Source organism: Trichomonas vaginalis, chromosome II (genome assembly GCF_026262505.1).
Source record: "Trichomonas vaginalis G3 chromosome II, whole genome shotgun sequence".
In the NCBI taxonomy this organism is placed as follows: Eukaryota; Parabasalia; order Trichomonadida; family Trichomonadidae; genus Trichomonas; species Trichomonas vaginalis.
In genome coordinates this window covers 21,317,095-21,340,125 of record NC_067204.1, presented here as the reverse complement: position 1 = coordinate 21,340,125, position 23,031 = coordinate 21,317,095, and the positions used below count along the sequence as shown (strand labels likewise).

Below are 23,031 nucleotides of genomic sequence, written 5' to 3'. Positions count from 1 at the left end.
GTGGGTCTTTGACAAATCTTATGTTACCATGCAGCTCTGCAGCTATAACAAAACGAGAATATTCTAAATATCCTATGGCTTGATCAACCTCGCATGGAGGATCGGGTGGAGGATGTTGCATTGAGCAGCAAAAAGGAAAAATAAAATTGAAAACTCACATTGAAAAAATAACGGTTTAATAGAAAATATTTTTTTTCTTCTGAAAAAGAATTATCTTTGAGTATCTAAATTGGGATAAAGGATATAGAATAGATAACTAGTACTTAATATATGATACATGTACACGAAATGGAAGAATGTGTACTAAAAGAAAGAGAAATTTTAGCTTAATATTTTACATACGAATCAATTATCTTTGGTTAAAAGGTAGAATTGTTGGCTATGATGTACTGATTCATGATCAGTACATCATAGCCAACAATTCCTTATACAAAATTCAAAAACTTGGGTGCAATCAGTTCTGATTGCACCCAAGTTTTTGAACTTTCTTGAGGGAATTAAAGGGTGAGAGATTTATAGTCTATCTATATATCTCCCACCCTCTAATTCCCTCCCTGACAGCGGGAAACTTTGTCTGAATGTTAAACTATTCAGACAAAGTTTCCCACTGTTTGCGAAGGAATTGTTGGCTATGATGTACTGATTCATGATCAGTACATCATAGCCAACAATTCCTTATATAAAGTTCAAAAACTTGGGTGCAATCAGTTCTGATTGCACCCAAGTTTTTGAACTTTCTTGAGGGAATGGAAGAGTAAGAGGTATACATTATGAATATATACCTCTTACCCTTCCATTCCTCTCTGACAGCGGAAACTTTGTCTGAATGTTAAACTATTCAGACAAAGTTTCCCGCTGTCAGCGAAAGAATTGTTCCATCTGGTGCATAGAGTGTGAATCTATGCACCAAATGGAGCAAGTCCCTCGCGAAATTGCCAAAACTTGCGTCGCATTTCAAAGATTGCGACCCAAATTTTGGCGATTTCTAGTAGAGATGGAGTATTTTGAGTCACTGACCTATATGCAGTGGCTCAAAGGGCTCCATCTCTACTTTGAAGCAAGGAAACTTTCCTCGAAATTTTGATAATTTGAAGAAAGTTTTCAAGCAATTAACAAAGGATTACTCGCTATGAGGTAAAAATTCTAGATTTTCACCTCATAGCGAGAGCTTCCCTTTCATTGCTTGAAAACTTTCCCCAGCTTCAAAATTGTGGAAAGGGCTGTAAAGTCGACTCCGATACCAGCAGGTACCAGAGTATTTAAAAGAGAAGCCCTCGTACGAGTTTCTATGAAGACCTTCTCATTCAAGAAGATCTTAATAGAAAATCGTACGAGGGCATTGGAAACTCGCGTCTGGTACATGTTGGTACCAGAGTGTTTGAGATTTGAAGACTCTGGTACTAACATGTACCAGAATTTATGATGAATTTAAGATGGACCATTATAAAATGGTAGCGGTTTGTTTCAAAAAAATTTAGATGAGATTTGCATAGATATAGATTATATGATTTATACATATGAAAAATAATATATAAAAATATAATTTTGAAAAAAAAAAAAAGGTAGTGGGGCCTCCAGGCGCGTTGCGCCCTCTAGCCCTGAAGTTTTTTTTTCTTGGGATGGGCCTCCAGGCGCGTTGCGCCCTCTAGCCCATAAAAAATTTTTGAGAGTCGTCGCCGTTGACTTTTTTTGTAGAGCACTCAAAATAGTATAACTTTGTCCGGACAAGTAAGGGTCTATCGTCGCTACAGGAAAAGTTACGGGCGTTCCAAGGAAGTATACTTTGAGAAGACTTTCCCCCTTATAGAATGAGATAGGACGGTTATTTTACAAAACTGACAACACTTTGACCGAGTAGTTTTTTGTGCTGAACAAAAAGTGTCATATAAACATCTGTCAAAAACCGCTTTTTAACTTCACTTAAAATGCCACGTAAGCTACGTAAGAATATACGTAAGAGGAAGAGAGCATTGAAACATCCAATAGTAAAACTGACACCACAACAACAGTTGCAACAACAAATGCTGAATGACCCCACTATGTTGCAACAAATGTCAAGCAACCCTATGCTCTTAAACCGAGTTCTTGGTGCACAGAGTGGAGGTTTAAGAGCGGCACTTTTAGCGAAAATGGCAGGCTATGGTGGAGCTGCAGACGGAACAGCCTATAACCCTCAAAGTCAAATGAATTTGAGTTCACTCAAAAATCAAATATCAGATGTCAAAAAGTCAAACATAGACATACAGAAGCAAATAAGTGAAAACGAAAAGAAACTAGAATATGACAGACACACAAAGAAACTCAATGAGTTAAACGTAGAGAAAAAGAAGAAAGAAGAACAACTGAAAGAACTAAGTACAGAGGAATATGCGAAAAAAGTGTCAGAAAAAGCAGCAGAAGTAGCAAAAATGGAACAAGATGTTATAAATTTGAAAAACCATACTACTCAATATAAAGTACTGAAAGATGAAGAGATAAAACAAAAAGCCCTGAAGACATATATGGATAGCGATGAGTATAAAAAAGAAGTTGAAGCAAATGTAAAGGCAGAAAAACTTTTACAGTTGCAAAACCAAACCGTACAGTATGAAAACTTAGCACAAGAAAGTAAAAATAACGACGCAGCCATGCAAAAGGCAATGAAAAGCGCAGAATATATAAAAGCTAACAATGACTGGTTAGATGCCCAAGCCAACGCTAAAGCAGCCCAGCTTATAGGGTCAATAAGGACAAAAATACAAGCGGATGAAGACAGTTCAAATGAAGCTTTAACAAATGCTGACTTTAAGAACGCCTTCGAAGCTCTTCATAGTAAGGTGAAACAAGTGAACGACTTCTCATCTGGAAAGAAACTGAAGTCTGAAGGTTTCGACAAAGAGTTAAAAGAAGTAGCACAAAATATAACGAAAATAACAGATGCAGCAACGAGACAGGCAGTTCAAAGTGCCTATGACGCCGTTAGAGCAACTGTTGTGGAAAGTCAAGAAAAAGAGTTACAACAGACCAAAACAGACCTAGTAAATGCTTTCTTAAAAACGAAAAGTCAGGTAGGACACTATGCTGCAGATGGAACATATGTGCCAGCTGGTGGAACTTATATACCAGCTGGTGGAACTTATATACTAGCTAGTGGAACTTATATACCACCAAACCCTCCAAGAGAAGCACCTGCACCAGGACTACCTAAAACATTTACATCGTCACATGGACACAGACACAGGCATGCACCAAAACCAACACAACAACCAACAGTTCAAAATCCAGCACCACAACAACAACCAGCACAACAACCACCTCCACAACCAGCACAGCAACCAACAGTTCAAAACCCTGCACAACAACAACCACAAACAGAGCAAGGACATAAAAGAAGTAGAGAACAAGGAAACCAAGATTTCTTAAAAATGCTTAAAGAAGACTATGGTTACCCAGATACTCTTGACTTTAGTGACAGATATAAAGAAGCTATTAGAAAGTTCAAGGAAGGAAATACTGACCCGAACCTATTTAGCTTTATGGTTCAGCACCAAATGGGATATAATTTCAAACCTGGAAAATACAAGCTCGCTAAGGGATATGATTTAATAGCATATCATCCAAATGACATGACTGAATTTACTCCGAGATATTTGGTGTCAGAGCTAAATGACAATTCAACTCTCTTCATGAAACGCGTAAAAAATAAAGACGGAACGAAAGAAGAAAGGTTTATGAGTCCGGATGACTTAGATAGGGAACTTGTTAAAAACGGTCTCGGAATATATGAAATGCCAGCAGATGAGGTACAAGAAACTCCACAGGAAGAAGTTCAGATACAACCAGACATGGAAGAAATAGTTCAGCAACAACAGCTAGAAGAGCCTGAAGGAAACGAACAAGTCCCTCCTTTGGAAACTAACTTCACAGAACTAGATGAAGATTTGGAACAGCCGAAAAATCTTGACCCTCAACAAGAGTATGAGGTGAATATGGAATCTTTCCAAGAGTCTAAGAAAAATTCGGCTGACATGGTAGAAGAATATCGAAAAATGTTTGCCGACATACAAAAGACTCCAACATCAGATGAAAATATTCAGCATAGAATGGAAGAACTGAAAGAAAATGTACACAAATACAACAACCCTTTTTACTTACGAGCATATAACGTTCAATCTTTGGCTGAACTCGGTGAAAATAAAAGGTTAAATTTCAACAAAACATATAGAAATGAAACATTGTTTAAAGTTCATTCAGAACCTAGCCAATATGGAAACAAACCTACTTTTGTTTCTGCAGACTATGGAACTACAATGAGATGGGGTCATAAAGCTAACCCGGATAGGTGGTTCATAAACTTACAACCACAATTCCAAGATGTTGTAGACGCAATGGAAATGAATGGTGAACCAGATTTAGCTGGTATTTTCAGCGCGGCTTTAATGCCATTGAAAGATATGAAAGATGCAGATATTTTGAACCAGTATGAAATGAACATGGCTGATGGAAATATAACACCTGACGTTCTAAAACATTTATCTCAAAGAACTACACAGAACCATAGAGATGGTATATTTGGTGAAGAGTTTAGAAAGAGAGTTAGGGAGAGAGAAGGAAGAGAACCTATTGTACATGACCTTGCAAACGAAAGTTTGCAAAATGTCATAAAAACTTACTTTGCAGACAATGAACCGAGAAGGGATGAATATTTAAGAAAACTCAAATGGACAGTACCAAATGAAATGTTAGTATTGAAAAACATGTTCCTTGACAAAATAAAACCAACTACAGAAATAAATGACCCAAGCCTGAAACGTTGGGTAAAAGCTTTCCCATTCACAAAAGATATTGTTGGTAACATGGAAAGAAAACCAGAATGGCTACAAAAACATATATTTGGAAACGAGCTTATTCCATATGGACAAGCTCTGTTTGAAGAGCTTGAACCGGAAACTCAGGAAAGAGTCATGCAAACAATACGCGAAGACTCAAATACAAACTATGACGAAATCTTTCTAGGATATAGGATACCTGAGATGGGCGACCAGAGCCTAAAGGCAAAAAGGACATGGGAAATTTACAACATACTAGGTGAACATGATGCAAAGATGCAACAACTTGAAGCAGAGGGCAAGTTACCAAAAGCGACACCAAAGAAGAAGAGAAGAGTAGAACAAAGTGAAAGTAGTGAAGAAGTAACTTCATCTAGTGAAAGTAGTGGCAATGAAGGAAAAAGAAGAGTTAAAAACTCAGCCAGGAAGAAAGTAAAGCTTGGTCCACGTGGGTTCTATTATGACAAATAAATCCAACTATTCTATATTTTTACCCATATGAAATGTACGCCGCTCAGAATATAACGCCAACAGTTTTGGATGCCATGAACGGAAATGTTTCCGAATGGTATAACGAATGCGACAATGCCATTAGAAGGTCAGAAATAGTTCCTGGAACTTACGAATATACAACTGCTATTTCTTATGGAAACGTAGGTGAGTTTGGAGAAGGTTCTTCAACAACAGTAGATATTGCTTGCGACAGGTTTCACATTATTTCTATTGACAACTCATTCTTATACGTGGAACAAGACATTGAAATAAAACCTTCTGCCAAGTTGTCTGACAAGAAAGGTTGCAATGGAATTTTCTATGTCGGATACCAATATGCTCCAGAAGTTTTCATGGGATATAAGATATATTCTAACTCTGACTTAGTTCAAACAGTAACATGGGCAAACTATGAATGGTTCGCTTTGAGAAACTCAGTACAACCACAAGCTAGAGAACAAACAGACCAGTATGCAACTATTGAGAAAATAAGAAAACTTGACCCTAACGTTCCAGGAGTTTATGTTGACCTTTCTGGACAAACTGCAGCAGCAGTAACCAAAGTAAAACTGAAACTTAGAGTTCCTTTGTCATCTTTCCTCATCTTCAGGTTTTTAAGATACTTGCCAAACTGGGCAGGAAAAATTTCTATCGAACTTACTCCAAGCAAAAATAACTTAGTCATTGCACCAACACAAGACCCATTCACTCTTACAGATACAGCTGGTGGAGCTGCCAGCATACCATTTGGAAAATGGTGCAAAGACAAAGTTGACTTAGACTTTGGTTTCTCAAACTTCAACAATGAAGTAAACTACTACTTCTCAGGAACAGCAGACAACAATACTGCTTGGGACCCAGTTAAGTTCACATGCGAAAAGTTTGAATGCAAGAGAATAGAAAGCAGACTTGCAGTCTATATGTTGGACCCAGATATTTCAAATGCTTTAGCTGCCAAATATATTGCAGTTCCACTTATGTTCACTATACACCAAATATCTGTCAAAGACTTTGCAGGTGAAGTTGGAAACCAAAGTGCTGACCCAGGTGCAAGAACAGATATTGCTTTAACAACTGCAATGAAACATGCAGATACTATGTTTGTTCTTTTCAGACGAACTATAAATGACTATTCTTGTTTCTACAACCCCGGTATTAAATATCATATAAACATAGATGGCAAATATTATCCAAGAGAAGAATATTCTACAGTTGAGGATATGAGGTCATACAACTTGACATTAGATGCTATGAACTTTAACAACAACTTCACAACAACCATTAACCCTGAAATGCAAAGTTCTATTATGCCATATGTGAAAGTATGGACTCATACAGGAGGTCAAAAAACTCAATATACAAATGGAGACCGTTCAAACTTTTGGCTTGGCATTCCATTTGCTGACTCAGAAGACTTTATGGGTGGTATTTCAACTGTTGGTACTGTACAAATACAATATACTGGTGACAGAGACGGTCCAGATGAATTGAAAGCAAAGAAGTTTACAAAACCAATAGCACTTTTCACGGAAGATGCTCTTTTGAAGATTCGTTCGATGAAACCTGCTGGGGCTCCTCAGATTGGCATAACGACAGCTTCCATCGAGCAGATTTTGGCAGCAGGTCAGTAAGTTGTTCTTGAACTGACTTCTCTCCGTCAAATATTGACAGTACGCCAGTTTTGACATAAAATTGTATTATAAACTTACCTTTAGAAATATCTGTAAGTTTTGTTGTTATATTTTTGTTGTCTGCTTCAAGAACTTTCACCATTTTCAGTTATACCAACTTTCTCTTGCTTTATGAAAAATATTTTTGGTTCAGCAAAGATGCTATTCTATAACATTTTCCATTGTTTGTGTAAAGAACTATTTCTGTCAATGTATTTGTATTGTTTGTGTGTGTAAACTTTGTTCTTGCTTCAATTCGAAGAGATATCCGAATACGTCCATCTTTTTATTCTAAGTAAAATGTCATTTCCGAAAAATAGAAGCGTAAGTGTTTCAAAAGGTTTAATGGCGTGCAGATGTGAAGTTAAATTCACCAACTCAAACAAACAGTCAAAGTGTTATTGTCAATGTCAAAGAAAGAGATGTTGAAGTGGGGAAACATACGAAGACGAAGATGGTATAACAATTGTTCCTGTAAGAACAACCAACATACCCTGAAGTTAGCAGAGACTTAAGTTCTGTTGCAGATATTCGAAATGACTACCAACAACTGAAAAACAAACTTCAAACTCAGGAGAAGATTTGTCAAGCTTTAGGTATAATGTTAAACTTGGTCGAACACAACCCTGTAAAAGTGAACTCATATGTCATTGCACCTCATGAAGTTTTGAAAGAACTATTGAAACTTTTGACAGAGGCAGACGATATAAACATCAAAGAAATAGAACCCGACGTTAGTTGCTGTGGTGTTTTCATATAATGTCATTGACAAGATATACGTTATGAAAGGAGGTGAAACGTTGAACTTAAAATATAGTTTCCCAGACGTTATAAAAATATTTGACGACCACAACATTTCATTAAAATTTATTTGCTAAGTAAAATGGCAGAAGACACAATGGTTTATACTATTACGACTAAAAACCCTGAGTCATATAATTCTATAACAACAAACTTACAAAGTCCTCAAGGACGATATTGTAAACTAACTTTAAACACAATGACGACTAAAGCCTGTTTTGCTCTTTTGACACCAGAAGATTTTATTGTTGTGAATGGTAAAAAATACTCCTTTGAAGATACTTACTCAGATATACCACCAACAGGTTTTGTTGACTTATTTAATACTTTAAGGACGAGTGTAACATGTGCTGCAACTAGAGCAGGTTTCATTATGTTTGGATGTCCGACTGAGTTTACTATAAACAATATGAGCTATAATACAAAACTTATATCTGGTTTTTACTACCAACAGTTTCCTATAACAGGAAAAGGTGTCATACAAGGAATGTCTGTTCCATTGACTTTAAGTACACCTATTTTATATATTGTTTCAAACTTAGGTTCAAAGTGTTATTCGAATGTCGACAGAAACTACTATGACCAAAAGATACTTATGCGTATAAACAACACTTTCTCTGCTGGTTTGCCTATTGTTCATTCGAATGCAGAGTTTTCAGCTTTAGTAAACTCAAACACTTTAGCAAACATAAACTTAACCTTAGTTGACGCAAACTTTGTTCCTGTAAAACTTTTATGTCCTATGTATTTGTCAATGACGGCAGAAAGTTTCGAATTGGAAGATGCAACTGGTGAAAGTATTGTATTACAAGAACAACTTCAACAACAAATAGCTCAAGAACAACTTCAACAACAAATAGCTCAAGAACAACAAATGCAACAAATAGCTCAAGAATAAAAAAAAATATTTTTTTTTATTTTTATAAAAATGTACAGAATAGATGTTTCAGATTTTTATGACTTCCAAGCGTTCAGAAATATGTGTCCATTTAGAGACTATAACAAAGCAGTCGAGAATTTGAAACGTTTAGTCATTTATGTCGACTCTGCCCCAGAATGTTATGTTATGAAAGAATGGGATGTAGTCTTTAACAAACCTAAAGCGACAATAGTTTCAGAACAAGAATGTAAACAGAAACTTAAGAAAATAAAAGTCGTACAAGTTGGCATGAAGATGTTAGATGCTTGGGATATCTTATTGTCAAAGTTAGAAGATTTTTCAGTTCGAGGTATAAAGTTCTATACACCTTCTCCAAACTTCTATTCTATCTTCACTGGATATAAATACGAACAAGTAGAATGGAAAGAAAATGTTATAGAAGCTTGGTTAGACCATGTCAAAGAAATTATATGCAATGGAAACGAAAGAGTCTATGAGTATATCTTATGTTGGTTTGCAAACATCTTACAACATCCAAGTGCTAAAAATGAAACTGCTCTCATTATAATTGGAAAACAAGGAACAGGTAAGAACACATTCTTTACAGATATTTTGTGCAAACTGTTAGAAGGTTATTCGAACCCGAATATGACAAACTTAGAAAACATCTGCGGTAAATTTAACTCTTCAATAGAGAATATGAAACTTATAGTATGTAACGAACTTCAAAGTATAGATACAACAAAAGTTTTGAACTCAGATGCTTTGAAGAGTCTTATAACAGACAAAGTTGGAGTTGTTGAAAGAAAATATAAAGACCAAAGAGTTTGTGAAAATGTTGCAAATTTCATTATGGTTTCAAACAATGCTGTTCCGATGAAGTTAGAAAGTTCTGACAGAAGATATGTAGTTGTCAGAACGTCAGAAGCTCATATGCAAGATACAGAATATTTTGACGACTTAGCAGAAACTTTGACATCTGACTTTTACAACCACTTGTTCTCATATTTTATGACATTAGATATTTCAAAGTTCAATCCAAGACAAATTCCACATACCGAAGAGAGACAAACATTGTTAGAAGCAAACAAGAGTGTATATGAACTGTTCATAGATGAAACTGACTTTGAGTGTTTAGATGAAAGGTCATTGTACGATTCGTATAAACAATATTGTCAAGAGTATGGTTATATGACAGCGTCTAAACGAACATTCTTGGCAAATGTCAAAAGTCTTTTAGATGTTCAGAATGGTGTATATACAAAGAAAAATTTTTCTGAGTAAATTTTTAAAAAAAATATTTTTTTTATCCGATAGAAAAGATGACAAAATTCATCTCAGTAAACAAGTACATGTCAGGACTTAAAGAAGAACTAGACCCATTCACATATTTGAATGTTTACTTCTACCATTTTGAAAAGTCTTCATTCAGCAAAGTTTGGAACATCGAACCAGTTAAGTTTGCTATTGTGACTAAAAATGGTGCGAAATTTGAAGACTTAGACATAGAAGGTTTGTTAGCAGTCAAAGAAAGTTTTGACAGAAGGTTCTCAAAACTCGAAGAAGGCAAAGCATACAAACTTGTTATACCTTATGAACCAAAGAAAGCAGACGACTATGAATATTATGAGTCTAAAGTTGTAGAAGTTCAAGGTAAATTGGGTAAAAAGATTTTAGAGTCTAAGCCAGTGTTTGCTCCTAAAGAGGAAGAGAACATTGACATTGACCCAGAAATGTTCTAAAAATAAAATTTTATTTTTACATGTCAAATTTCTTTTTCTCTGGAACTGGCTCTGGTTCTTTCTTCTCTTCTTCTACTTTCTTTTCTTTCTTTTCTCTCTTCTTCTTTTCTGGTGGAGTTATGTCAAATTTCTCAGAACCATATTTTTGTAAAAGTTCTTTGTCCTTTAATAGCTCTTCTATTCTGTTTTCTATTTCATCTTCAAGAACAGTGCATGTGTCTTCTTTGCATTCTAAGAAGTTTTGTTGGACTTCATCTCTCCAAGAGGCGTCATCTCTGTCAACAAGTCTGTCATTGACAAATTTTAAGACTTCTCTGCTTAATGTTTTATGGTTCTTGTCATATTCCCAGAAACAGAACTTTAGAACAAATTCACCTTTCTTGTTTACACTATGTAAGATTTTATGGTCGACAGATGTTTTGCTGTCGAAAAGTTTGTCTCGAATATAGATGGCGAAATCACTAGACATTTTCTAAAAGATAAAAATTTTAATTTTTCTAAAAATATGTTAGAAAAAAAGTTTGCTGACATTGACAAAAAATTTGAGAATGTTTTAAATAAGAACAAGGTGAAATTGGAAAATGCTCAGATAAAACCCATACATGACAAGTTCTTATTTGCTCAGAATGGTATAACAGGTCTAATTGCACCGCCTGGGTCGGGTAAGACTTTCACTTATCTTAAAATGGCTGCACAACAACAAGAACTAGATGAGAAGAACCCATTCTATGAGTTAGTTGTCATTTGTAGTACTTCTGGTCAATTTGACCAAACCGTCAATTCGTTCAAAGATATTATAAAGAAGTCTAAGTTAGTATGTATAAAAGACTCTGAGTTGTTAGATTGGATAAAGAAGTACCAAAGAAGAGTTTTGAAGTACAATGCTATAAATGAGTATATAAATTCGAAGTTTAAAGACCCAAATGAGGAAATGCAGAGAATATTAGAGAAGAAACACTTCAGAAACAAACAGAAAGAGATAGAATACATTTCGAAGAAATTGCAATCTTACGATTGGAAGACTTACCCTCACAGATGTCTTCTTATCTTAGATGATTTCGCCTCTCATCCTTTGTTAAAGAACAGAGAACAAGACATGTGTCGAATTCTTAAGAAGCTCAGACACTTTAACATCTCTGTTGTCATTTGTGTACAGACAGCCAAGAGTTTAAGTAAGGATGTAAAGAGAATACTTACTGACATTGTACTTTTCCCCGGATTGTCCGAAGACGATTTCATGGAACTTATGAAAGAGTCCATGGCAGGTAAGTTTGACAGACATGAACTATGGGAGAAGTACAAAGTCATACAAGACCCTCATACTTCTTTCAGAATTCATATCTACGCAAACAAAGTTCAAATTGTAAAAAGTCAAGCTTGAAAAATCTAAGTGTTTAGTCTTAGTCTGTTGTGGTTCTGCAGCTTTCGGTTCTTCTGGCTTTGGAATGGACTCGGTTGGTGGTACGTCGGAAGGAAGGACTTGGAATGTCGGAAGGAAGGACTCGGAATGTCGGAAGGAAGGACTCGGAATGTCGGAAGGAAAAACTTTTTCTGTCGGAAGGAAAAACTTTTTCTGAAGTTCGACCAAAAAGTTCTCAATTTTCGAAAATTTGAATTGTTTACGGACGAACAACAGGAAATTTTTTTCCAGTTGTCAGGAAATTTTTTTCCAGTTGTCGGGAAATTTTTTTCTTGTTGGAAGGAAGGACTCGGAATGTTGGAAGGAAGGACTTGGAATGTTGGAAGGAAGGACTTGGAATGTCGGATGGAAGGACTCGGAATGTTGGAAGGAAGGACTTGGAATGTTGGAAGGAAGGACTCGGAATGTCGGATGGAAGAACTTGGAATGCCAGAAGGAAGGACTCGGAATGCCAGAAGGATTTGACAAGGCAATTTACCTTATAGAGCTACCTGAGCCATCTGAAGTCAAGACCAAAAATAAATGGTTCATCTACTCTGCTTGTTTGAAGTTGTCAAAATACTCTGTTATTTTTTCTTTCAGTAGCGGCAAATCTTCTTTGAAAGTAAGTATTGTACAACCTTTAATATCATAGTGTGTTTGAGGTAAAGTATCTTGAACTATTTGTTTCACATCTTCATTTGGTGTCATTGAAATCGGTAAGTTTTCGCGATAGAACCAATTTCTGTCAGATTTGTAAATCTTAGCAAGGTCGTAAAAGCTTTTGTTGTTTCTTCTGACTAAATGCAACATAACCATATCTCTGTCTTCTTCTTTCTCCATCTCTTCAGTATAAATCATATACTTATAGTTCTTTTCCTTTCCTTTTGGTACCGAACGTGGTATTCTTTTCTGAAGGCTTTTGTCTTTTGCTTCAAGCTTGTTTTCCATCTCTTCACGTTCTTGTCTATGAATTTCATCTAACATCATGAAAATATACCAAGCATAACGAGGTGAAGCCCACATTGCAACAGCATTTACAAGAAGTCTATGTACATACCAACCTCTCAAACCATTTGGCAAATTTTTACGATTTTCATAGAGTTTTGGCGACCCCGGAAAAAGTCGGGGTCGCTGTGCTTCGCTCAAAAGTTCTTTTGTCTGTTGGTTTTTGAACCAATCGTCTGTATGTTTGGTATCTGGAGCAAAACATGCTGTCAAAATACTTTGCATTTGGTACATGTCGTCTTTGACCGAACGAATGAGACGTAACTGTTTGTTAAACTGAACCCACTCGTATTCTTCATTTATGTCTTCATGGACTATAACTGTTGTTGTGTTCTCTGTTGTTGTCATATCTGTCCTTACATACAAAATAAAAAAAATATTTTATAAAAAATTAGCGTTATTTTCTGACTTTCACAAAAGACCAAAAATAAACGCTTTACATGTATTTTTCAGCAACTTCGTCAAATAATTTTATAGCACTATCTATCTCATCTACTTCAAACGTTTCTTTACCTTTCGTGGGAGCACCATACATTTTCTCAAACTTTTCAAGTAGTTCTGTTTCTGCAGCTCTCATATCGTTAACAAACACAACCTTAACTCTATTGACTATACTGTCATATCTTTTAGTTATATTATATGTTCTTCCTATCTTATATCTCTTTGTATTGAAGTCCTTCGGTTTCTGAACGATGTAAAGTAAGCCTTCACTGCAACGTTCAGTATCGAATGAACCATATGTTATGAAGTTATATCCAACAACTGGGTCTAACCATAACAAAACTATTGGTATAAGACTTTTGTCTATAAGATATGCTGTAGTTCCATAGAATCTTACCGATATCATAAGCTCAGGATTTCTTGTCAAAATTTTCTGAGTAGAAGCATTTTTAACCCAGTCCTTTGCTTTCTTTTCAGATGGAGATATAATGTCTGACAAAGAATATTTCTTGTATTTCTTTGAGTATCTTACGTTTAAATCACCTATTCGAACCACTTTGGTGTCATTGTCTATCTTTTTAACTGTTTCAAACTCAATGTTTGTCATTTTCTGTTTCTTACATACAAGATAAAAAATATTTTTTTTAAAAAACTAACTTTATTTTTTCTATCTTGTATCTTAAGGAAATTCATGAAATTTGGTCATTTTTTTCACGATTTCAGGGATTTTTTTACGAAGTGTTAAAGTTCACTTGGTAAAAAAATAACAGTTATATAATGAAATTTGGTCATTTTTTTTACGATTTTCATGAGTTTTATGCAAGACCAAAAAAAGTCTAAATCGCAATTTTTTACGATTTTCATGTATAAAAGATATGATTTCAGGGATTTTTTTACGAAGTGTTAATTCTTTCGTAAAAAAAATAACAGTTATATAATGAAATTTAGTCATTTTTTCACGATTTCAGGGTAGATGGTTTTTATATAAAAAGATCTCACCTCTTCACCTAAAATATATTTTTGCTGAATTCCGTATGAAATTTCATGAGTTTTGTGTGTTTTAGACCATGTTAGAAAAGAGGTGAAAAAAGAGGTGAGAAAACAGGTGAGATCTCACCTCTTCACCTAAAATATATTTTTGTCTGATTTACGCTCATGTTTGACAAAACATTTACACTCATTACGATGAAATCATGACAAAACATTTACGAAGAAGTTTATTTCCTGTGTTGTTGTCAAAATGTCATGTTGTCACCATTTTCAAAAAGATGTTAGTTGACCGAGGGACCGAGGGACCTGGTGACACCTAAAAACCATCTACCCTGAAATCGTGAAAAAATGACTAAATTTCATTATATAACTGTTATTTTTTTTACGAAGAGAACTTTAACACTTCGTAAAAAAATCCCTGAAATCATATCTTTTATACATGAAAATCGTAAAAAATTGCGATTTAGACTTTTTTTGGTCTTGCATAAAACTCATGAAAATCGTAAAAAAAATGACCAAATTTCATTATATAACTGTTATTTTTTTACCAAGTGAACTTTAACACTTCGTAAAAAAATCCCTGAAATCGTGAAAAAAATGACCAAATTTCATGAATTTCCTTAAGATACAAGATAGAAAAAATAAAGTTAGTTTTTTAAAAAAAATATTTTTTATCTTGTATGTAAGAAACAGAAAATGACAAACATTGAGTTTGAAAACAGTTAAAAAGATAGACAATGACACCAAAGTGGTTCGAATAGGTGATTTAAACGTAAGATACTCAAAGAAATACAAGAAATATTCTTTGTCAGACATTATATCTCCATCTGAAAAGAAAGCAAAGGACTGGGTTAAAAATGCTTCTACTCAGAAAATTTTGACAAGAAATCCTGAGCTTATGATATCGGTAAGATTCTATGGAACTACAGCATATCTTATAGACAAAAGTCTTATACCAATAGTTTTGTTATGGTTAGACCCAGTTGTTGGATATAACTTCATAACATATGGTTCATTCGATACTGAACGTTGCAGTGAAGGCTTACTTTACATCGTTCAGAAACCGAAGGACTTCAATACAAAGAGATATAAGATAGGAAGAACATATAATATAACTAAAAGATATGACAGTATAGTCAATAGAGTTAAGGTTGTGTTTGTTAACGATATGAGAGCTGCAGAAACAGAACTACTTGAAAAGTTTGAGAAAATGTATGGTGCTCCCACGAAAGGTAAAGAAACGTTTGAAGTAGATGAGATAGATAGTGCTATAAAATTATTTGACGAAGTTGCTGAAAAATACATGTAAAGCGTTTATTTTTGGTCTTTTGTGAAAGTCAGAAAATAACGCTAATTTTTTATAAAATATTTTTTTTATTTTGTATGTAAGGACAGATATGACAACAACAGAGAACACAACAACAGTTATAGTCCATGAAGACATAAATGAAGAATACGAGTGGGTTCAGTTTAACAAACAGTTACGTCTCATTCGTTCGGTCAAAGACGACATGTACAAATGCAAAGTATTTTGACAGCATGTTTTGCTCCAGATACCAAACATACAGACGATTGGTTCAAAAACCAACAGACAAAAGAACTTTTGAGCGAAGCACAGCGACCCGACTTTTTCCGGGGTCGCCAAAACTCTATGAAAATCGTAAAAATTTGCCAAATGGTTTGAGAGGTTGGTATGTACATAGACTTCTTGTAAATGCTGTTGCAATGTGGGCTTCACCTCGTTATGCTTGGTATATTTCATGATGTTAGATGAAATTCATAGACAAGAACGTGAAGAGATGGAAAACAAGCTTGAAGCAAAAGACAAAAGCCTTCAGAAAAGAATACCACGTTCGGTACCAAAAGGAAAGGAAAAGAACTATAAGTATATGATTTATACTGAAGAGATGGAGAAAGAAGAAGACAGAGATATGGTTATGTTGCATTTAGTCAGAAGAAACAACAAAGCTTTTACGACCTTGCTAAGATTTTACAAATCTGACAGAAATTGGTTCTATCGCGAAAACTTACCGATTTCAATGACACCAAATGAAGATGTGAAAACAAATAGTTCAAGATACTTTACCTCAAACACACTATGATATTAAAGGTTGTACAATACTTACTTTCAAAGAAGATTTGCCGCTACTGAAAGAAAAAATAACAGAGTATTTTGACAACTTTCAAACAAGCAGAGTAGATGAACCATTTATTTTTGGTCTGACTTCAGATGGCTCAGGTAGCTCTATAAGGTAAATTGCCTTGTCAAATCCTTCTGGCATTCCGAGTCCTTCCTTCTGGCATTCCAAGTTCTTCCCATCCGACATTCCGAGTCCTTCCTTCCAACATTCCAAGTCCTTCCTTCCAACATTCCGAGTCCTTCCATCCGACATTCCAAGTCCTTCCTTCCAACATTCCAAGTCTTCCTTCCACAAATTCCGAGTCCTTCCTTCCAACAAGAAAAAATTTCCCGACAACTGGAAAAAAATTTCCTGACAACTGGAAAAAAATTTCCTGTTGTTCGTCCGTAAACAATTCAAATTTTCGAAAATTGAGAACTTTTTGGTCGAACTTCAGAAAAAGTTTTTCCTTCCGACAGAAAAAGTTTTTCCTTCCGACATTCCGAGTCCTTCCTTCCGACATTCCGAGTCCTTCCTTCCGACATTCCAAGTCCTTCCTTCCGACGTACACCAACCGAGTCCATTCCAAAGCCAGAAGACCGAAAGCTGCAGAACCACAACAGACTAAGACTAAACACTTAGATTTTTTCAAGCTTGATTTTTACAATTTGAACTTTGTTTGCGTAGATATGAATTCTGAAAGAAGTATGAGGGTCTTGTATGACTTTGTACTTCTCCCATAGTTCATGTCTGTCAAACTTACCTGCATGGACTCTTTCATAAGTTCCATGAAATCGTCTTCGGACAATCCGGGGAAAAGTACAATGTCAAGTAAGTATTCTCTTTACATCCTTACTTAAACTCTTGGCTGTCTGTACACAAATGACAACAGAGATGTTAAAGTGTCTGAGCTTCTTAAGAATTCGACACATGTCTTGTTCTCTGTTCTTTACACAAAGGATGAAAAGGCGAAATCATCTAAGATAAGAAGACATCTGTGAGGGTAAGTCTTCCATCGTAAGATTGCAATTTCTTCGAAATGTATTCTATCTCTTTCTGTTTGTTTCTGAAGTGTTTCTTCTCTAATATTCTCTGCATTTCCTCATTTGGGTCTTAAACTTCGAATTTATATACTCATTTATAGCATTGTACTTCAAAACTCTTCTTTGGTACTTCTTATCCAATCTAACAACTCAGAGTCTTTTATACATACTAACTTAGACTTCTTTATAATATCTTTGAACGAATTGACGGTTTGGTCAAATTGACCAGAAGTACTACAAATGACAACTAACTCATAGAATGGGTTCTTCTCATCTAGTTCTTGTTGTTGTGCAGCCATTTTAAGATAAGTGAAAGTCTTACCCGACCCAGGCGGTGCAATTAGACCTGTTATACCATTCTGAGCAAATAAGAACTTGTCATGTATGGGTTTTATCTGAGCATTTTCCAATTTCACCTTGTTCTTATTTAAAACATTCTCAAATTTTTTGTCAATGTCAGCAAACTTTTTTTCTAACATATTTTTAGAAAAATTAAAATTTTTATCTTTTAGAAAATGTCTAGTGATTTCGCCATCTATATTCGAGACAAACTTTTCGACAGCAAAACATCTGTCGACCATAAAATCTTACATAGTGTAAACAAGAAAGGTGAATTTGTTCTAAAGTTCTGTTTCTGGGAATATGACAAGAACCATAAAACATTAAGCAGAGAAGTCTTAAAATTTGTCAATGACAGACTTGTTGACAGAGATGACGCCTCTTGGAGAGATGAAGTCCAACAAAACTTCTTAGAATGCAAAGAAGACACATGCACTGTTCTTGAAGATGAAATAGAAAACAGAATAGAAGAGCTATTAAAGGACAAAGAACTTTTACAAAAATATGGTTCTGAGAAATTTGACATAACTCCACCAGAAAAGAAGAAGAGAGAAAAGAAAGAAAAGAAAGTAGAAGAAGAGAAGAAAGAACCAGAGCCAGTTCCAGAGAAAAAGAAATTTGACATGTAAAAATAAAATTTTATTTTTAGAACATTTCTGGGTCAATGTCAATGTTCTCTTCCTCTTTAGGAGCAAACACTGGCTTAGACTCTAAAATCTTTTTACCCAATTTACCTTGAACTTCTACAACTTTAGACTCATAATATTCATAGTCGTCTGCTTTCTTTGGTTCATAAGGTATAACAAGTTTGTATGCTTTGCCTTCTTCGAGTTTTGAGAACCTTCTGTCAAAACTTTCTTTGACTGCTAACAAACCTTCTATGTCTAAGTCTTCAAATTTCGCACCATTTTTAGTCACAATAGCAAACTTAACTGGTTCGATGTTCCAAACTTTGCTGAATGAAGACTTTTCAAAATGGTAGAAGTAAACATTCAAATATGTGAATGGGTCTAGTTCTTCTTTAAGTCCTGACATGTACTTGTTTACTGAGATGAATTTTGTCATCTTTTCTATCGATAAAAAAAATATTTTTTTAAAAATTTACTCAGAAAAATTTTTCTTTGTATATACACCATTCTGAACATCTAAAAGACTTTTGACATTTGCCAAGAATGTTCGTTTAGACGCTGTCATATAACCATACTCTTGACAATATTGTTTATACGAATCGTACAATGACCTTTCATCTAAACACTCAAAGTCAGTTTCATCTATGAACAGTTCATATACACTCTTGTTTGCTTCTAACAATGTTTGTCTCTCTTCGGTATGTGGAATTTGTCTTGGATTGAACTTTGAAATATCTAATGTCATAAAATATGAGAACAAGTGGTTGTAAAAGTCAGATGTCAAAGTTTCTGCTAAGTCGTCAAAATATTCTGTATCTTGCATATGAGCTTCTGACGTTCTGACAACTACATATCTTCTGTCAGAACTTTCTAACTTCATCGGAACAGCATTTTGAAACCATAATGAAATTTGCAACATTTTCACAAACTCTTTGTCTTTATATTTTCTTTCAACAACTCCAACTTGTCTGTTATAAGACTCTTCAAAGCATCTGAGTTCAAAACTTTTGTTGTATCTATACTTTGAAGTTCGTTACATACTATAAGTTTCATATTCTCTATTGAAGAGTTAAATTTACCGCAGATGTTTTCTAAGTTTGTCATATTCGGGTTCGAATAACCTTCTAACAGTTTGCACAAAATATCTGTAAAGAATGTGTTCTTACCTGTTCCTTGTTTTCCAATTATAATGAGAGCAGTTTCATTTTTAGCACTTGGATGTTGTAAGATGTTTGCAAACCAACATAAGATATACTCATAGACTCTTTCGTTTCCATTGCATATAATTTCTTTGACATGGTCTAACCAAGCTTCTATAACATTTTCTTTCCATTCTACTTGTTCGTATTTATATCCAGTGAAGATAGAATAGAAGTTTGGAGAAGGTGTATAGAACTTTATACCTCGAACTGAAAAATCTTCTAACTTTGACAATAAGATATCCCAAGCATCTAACATCTTCATGCCAACTTGTACGACTTTTATTTTCTTAAGTTTCTGTTTACATTCTTGTTCTGAAACTATTGTCGCTTTAGGTTTGTTAAAGACTACATCCCATTCTTTCATAACATAACATTCTGGGGCAGAGTCGACATAAATGACTAAACGTTTCAAATTCTCGACTGCTTTGTTATAGTCTCTAAATGGACACATATTTCTGAACGCTTGGAAGTCATAAAAATCTGAAACATCTATTCTGTACATTTTTATAAAAATAAAAAAAAATATTTTTTTTTATTCTTGAGCTATTTGTTGCATTTGTTGTTCTTGAGCTATTTGTTGTTGAAGTTGTTCTTGAGCTATTTGTTGTTGAAGTTGTTCTTGTAATACAATACTTTCACCAGTTGCATCTTCCAATTCGAAACTTTCTGCCGTCATTGACAAATACATAGGACATAAAAGTTTTACAGGAACAAAGTTTGCGTCAACTAAGGTTAAGTTTATGTTTGCTAAAGTGTTTGAGTTTACTAAAGCTGAAAACTCTGCATTCGAATGAACAATAGGCAAACCAGCAGAGAAAGTGTTGTTTATACGCATAAGTATCTTTTGGTCATAGTAGTTTCTGTCGACATTCGAATAACACTTTGAACCTAAGTTTGAAACAATATATAAAATAGGTGTACTTAAAGTCAATGGAACAGACATTCCTTGTATGACACCTTTTCCTGTTATAGGAAACTGTTGGTAGTAAAAACCAGATATAAGTTTTGTATTATAGCTCATATTGTTTATAGTAAACTCAGTCGGACATCCAAACATAATGAAACCTGCTCTAGTTGCAGCACATGTTACACTCGTCCTTAAAGTATTAAATAAGTCAACAAAACCTGTTGGTGGTATATCTGAGTAAGTATCTTCAAAGGAGTATTTTTTACCATTCACAACAATAAAATCTTCTGGTGTCAAAAGAGCAAAACAGGCTTTAGTCGTCATTGTGTTTAAAGTTAGTTTACAATATCGTCCTTGAGGACTTTGTAAGTTTGTTGTTATAGAATTATATGACTCAGGGTTTTTAGTCGTAATAGTATAAACCATTGTGTCTTCTGCCATTTTACTTAGCAAATAAATTTTAATGAAATGTTGTGGTCGTCAAATATTTTTATAACGTCTGGGAAACTATATTTTAAGTTCAACGTTTCACCTCCTTTCATAACGTATATCTTGTCAATGACATTATATGAAACACCACAGCAACTAACGTCGGGTTCTATTTCTTTGATGTTTATATCGTCTGCCTCTGTCAAAAGTTTCAATAGTTCTTTCAAAACTTCATGAGGTGCAATGACATATGAGTTCACTTTTACAGGGTTGTGTTCGACCAAGTTTAACATTATACCTAAAGCTTGACAAATCTTCTCCTGAGTTTGAAGTTTGTTTTTCAGTTGTTGGTAGTCATTTCGAATATCTGCAACAGAACTTAAGTCTCTGCTAACTTCAGGGTATGTTGGTTGTTCTTTTACAGGAACAATTGTTATACCATCTTCGTCTTCGTATGGTTTCCCCACTTCAACATCTCTTTCTTTGACATTGACAATAACACTTTGACTGTTTGTTTGAGTTGGTGAATTTAACTTCACATCTGCCACCGCCATTAAACCTTTTGAAACACTTACGCTTCTATTTTTCGGAAATGACATTTTACTTAGAATAAAAAGATGGACGTATTCGGATATCTCTTCGAATTGAAGCAGAACAAAGTTTACACACACAAACAATACAAATACATTGACAGAATAGTTCTTTACACAAACAATGGAAAATGTTATAGAATAGCAGTCTTTGCTGAACCAAAATATTTTCATAAAGCAAAGAAAGTTGGTATAACTGAAATGGTGAAAGTTCTTGAAGCAGACAAAAATATAACAACAAAACTTACAGATATTTCTAAAGGTAAGTTTATAATACAATTTTATGTCAAAACTGGCGTACTGTCAATATTTGACGGAGAGAAGTCAGTTCAAGAACAACTTACTGACCTGCTGCCAAAATCTGCTCGATGGAAGCTGTCGTTATGCCAATCTGAGGAGCCCCAGCAGGTTTCATCGAACGAATCTTCAAAAGAGCATCTTCCGTGAAAAGTGCTATTGGTTTTGTAAACTTCTTTGCTTTCAATTCATCTGGACCGTCTCTGTCACCAGTATATTGTATTTGTACAGTACCAACAGTTGAAATACCACCCATAAAGTCTTCTGAGTCAGCAAATGGAATGCCAAGCCAAAAGTTTGAACGGTCTCCATTTGTATATTGAGTTTTTTGACCTCCTGTATGAGTCCATACTTTCACATATGGCATAATAGAACTTTGCATTTCAGGGTTAATGGTTGTTGTGAAGTTGTTGTTAAAGTTCATAGCATCTAATGTCAAGTTGTATGACCTCATATCCTCAACTGTAGAATATTCTTCTCTTGGATAATATTTGCCATCTATGTTTATATGATATTTAATACCGGGGTTGTAGAAACAAGAATAGTCATTTATAGTTCGTCTGAAAAGAACAAACATAGTATCTGCATGTTTCATTGCAGTTGTTAAAGCAATATCTGTTCTTGCACCTGGGTCAGCACTTTGGTTTCCAACTTCACCTGCAAAGTCTTTGACAGATATTTGGTGTATAGTGAACATAAGTGGAACTGCAATATATTTGGCAGCTAAAGCATTTGAAATATCTGGGTCCAACATATAGACTGCAAGTCTGCTTTCTATTCTCTTGCATTCAAACTTTTCGCATGTGAACTTAACTGGGTCCCAAGCAGTATTGTTGTCTGCTGTTCCTGAGAAGTAGTAGTTTACTTCATTGTTGAAGTTTGAGAAACCAAAGTCTAAGTCAACTTTGTCTTTGCACCATTTTCCAAATGGTATGCTGGCAGCTCCACCAGCTGTATCTGTAAGAGTGAATGGGTCTTGTGTTGGTGCAATGACTAAGTTATTTTTGCTTGGAGTAAGTTCGATAGAAATTTTTCCTGCCCAGTTTGGCAAGTATCTTAAAAACCTGAAGATGAGGAAAGATGACAAAGGAACTCTAAGTTTCAGTTTTACTTTGGTTACTGCTGCTGCAGTTTGTCCAGAAAGGTCAACTAAACTCCTGGAACGTTAGGGTCAAGTTTTCTTATTTTCTCAATAGTTGCATACTGGTCTGTTTGTTCTCTAGCTTGTGGTTGTACTGAGTTTC

The 23,031-nt window shown here is 34.8% G+C and overlaps 13 protein-coding genes and 1 pseudogene across 14 annotated transcripts, besides 3 other annotated features; 8 read left to right on the top strand and 6 right to left on the bottom strand.

The window, feature by feature from the left end:
• Positions 1-1,549: part of a mobile genetic element that runs on past the window's edge.
• Positions 1,550-1,925: 376 nt separating this feature from the next.
• On the top strand, positions 1,926-3,865 carry TVAGG3_0584100 (protein of unknown function, DUF4106 family; the record flags this gene model as incomplete). Its single annotated transcript, XM_051239266.1, has 1 exon — positions 1,926-3,865. A coding segment is annotated over one exon (1,940 nt), but the record flags the coding sequence as incomplete, so codon positions are not given.
• Positions 3,866-4,232: 367 nt separating this feature from the next.
• Positions 4,233-11,774: a mobile genetic element.
• TVAGG3_0584090 (protein of unknown function, DUF4106 family) lies at positions 5,312-6,931 on the top strand (the record flags this gene model as incomplete). Its single annotated transcript, XM_051239265.1, has 1 exon — positions 5,312-6,931. The coding sequence occupies one exon, from the start codon at positions 5,312-5,314 to the stop codon at positions 6,929-6,931; it is 1,620 nt and encodes a 539-aa protein (XP_051097089.1).
• Positions 8,367-8,669, top strand: TVAGG3_0584080 (uncharacterized protein; the record flags this gene model as incomplete). The annotated part of the gene is made up of 1 exon (XM_051239264.1): positions 8,367-8,669. One exon carries the CDS (start codon positions 8,367-8,369, stop codon positions 8,667-8,669), a length of 303 nt encoding a protein of 100 aa, XP_051097088.1.
• Positions 9,071-9,935, top strand: TVAGG3_0584070 (annotated as a pseudogene). The gene has a single exon. A coding segment is annotated over exon 1 (865 nt).
• On the top strand, positions 9,974-10,393 carry TVAGG3_0584060 (protein of unknown function, DUF4108 family; the record flags this gene model as incomplete). The annotated part of the gene is made up of 1 exon (XM_051239263.1): positions 9,974-10,393. The coding sequence occupies one exon, from the start codon at positions 9,974-9,976 to the stop codon at positions 10,391-10,393; it is 420 nt and encodes a 139-aa protein (XP_051097087.1).
• TVAGG3_0584050 (uncharacterized protein) lies at positions 10,410-10,862 on the bottom strand (the record flags this gene model as incomplete). Its single annotated transcript, XM_051239262.1, has 1 exon — positions 10,410-10,862. The coding sequence occupies one exon, from the start codon at positions 10,860-10,862 to the stop codon at positions 10,410-10,412; it is 453 nt and encodes a 150-aa protein (XP_051097086.1).
• Positions 11,325-11,774, top strand: TVAGG3_0584030 (protein of unknown function, DUF4106 family; the record flags this gene model as incomplete). The annotated part of the gene is made up of 1 exon (XM_051239261.1): positions 11,325-11,774. The coding sequence occupies one exon, from the start codon at positions 11,325-11,327 to the stop codon at positions 11,772-11,774; it is 450 nt and encodes a 149-aa protein (XP_051097085.1).
• A 570-nt stretch (positions 11,775-12,344) lies between these two features.
• TVAGG3_0584010 (KilA, N-terminal/APSES-type HTH, DNA-binding family) lies at positions 12,345-13,034 on the bottom strand (the record flags this gene model as incomplete). Its single annotated transcript, XM_051239260.1, has 1 exon — positions 12,345-13,034. The coding sequence occupies one exon, from the start codon at positions 13,032-13,034 to the stop codon at positions 12,345-12,347; it is 690 nt and encodes a 229-aa protein (XP_051097084.1).
• A 202-nt stretch (positions 13,035-13,236) lies between these two features.
• Positions 13,237-13,647, bottom strand: TVAGG3_0584000 (organellar and viral DNA polymerase type B; the record flags this gene model as incomplete). The annotated part of the gene is made up of 1 exon (XM_051239259.1): positions 13,237-13,647. One exon carries the CDS (start codon positions 13,645-13,647, stop codon positions 13,237-13,239), a length of 411 nt encoding a protein of 136 aa, XP_051097083.1.
• Positions 13,648-15,126: 1,479 nt separating this feature from the next.
• On the top strand, positions 15,127-15,540 carry TVAGG3_0583990 (organellar and viral DNA polymerase type B; the record flags this gene model as incomplete). Its single annotated transcript, XM_051239258.1, has 1 exon — positions 15,127-15,540. A coding segment is annotated over one exon (414 nt), but the record flags the coding sequence as incomplete, so codon positions are not given.
• A 329-nt stretch (positions 15,541-15,869) lies between these two features.
• Positions 15,870-23,031: part of a mobile genetic element that runs on past the window's edge.
• TVAGG3_0583980 (uncharacterized protein) lies at positions 18,222-18,362 on the top strand (the record flags this gene model as incomplete). The annotated part of the gene is made up of 1 exon (XM_051239257.1): positions 18,222-18,362. A coding segment is annotated over one exon (141 nt), but the record flags the coding sequence as incomplete, so codon positions are not given.
• Positions 18,379-18,798, bottom strand: TVAGG3_0583970 (protein of unknown function, DUF4108 family; the record flags this gene model as incomplete). The annotated part of the gene is made up of 1 exon (XM_051239256.1): positions 18,379-18,798. One exon carries the CDS (start codon positions 18,796-18,798, stop codon positions 18,379-18,381), a length of 420 nt encoding a protein of 139 aa, XP_051097080.1.
• Positions 18,835-19,185, bottom strand: TVAGG3_0583960 (Poxvirus D5 protein-like family; the record flags this gene model as incomplete). Its single annotated transcript, XM_051239255.1, has 1 exon — positions 18,835-19,185. The coding sequence occupies one exon, from the start codon at positions 19,183-19,185 to the stop codon at positions 18,835-18,837; it is 351 nt and encodes a 116-aa protein (XP_051097079.1).
• Positions 20,918-21,454, bottom strand: TVAGG3_0583950 (protein of unknown function, DUF4106 family; the record flags this gene model as incomplete). The annotated part of the gene is made up of 1 exon (XM_051239254.1): positions 20,918-21,454. The coding sequence occupies one exon, from the start codon at positions 21,452-21,454 to the stop codon at positions 20,918-20,920; it is 537 nt and encodes a 178-aa protein (XP_051097078.1).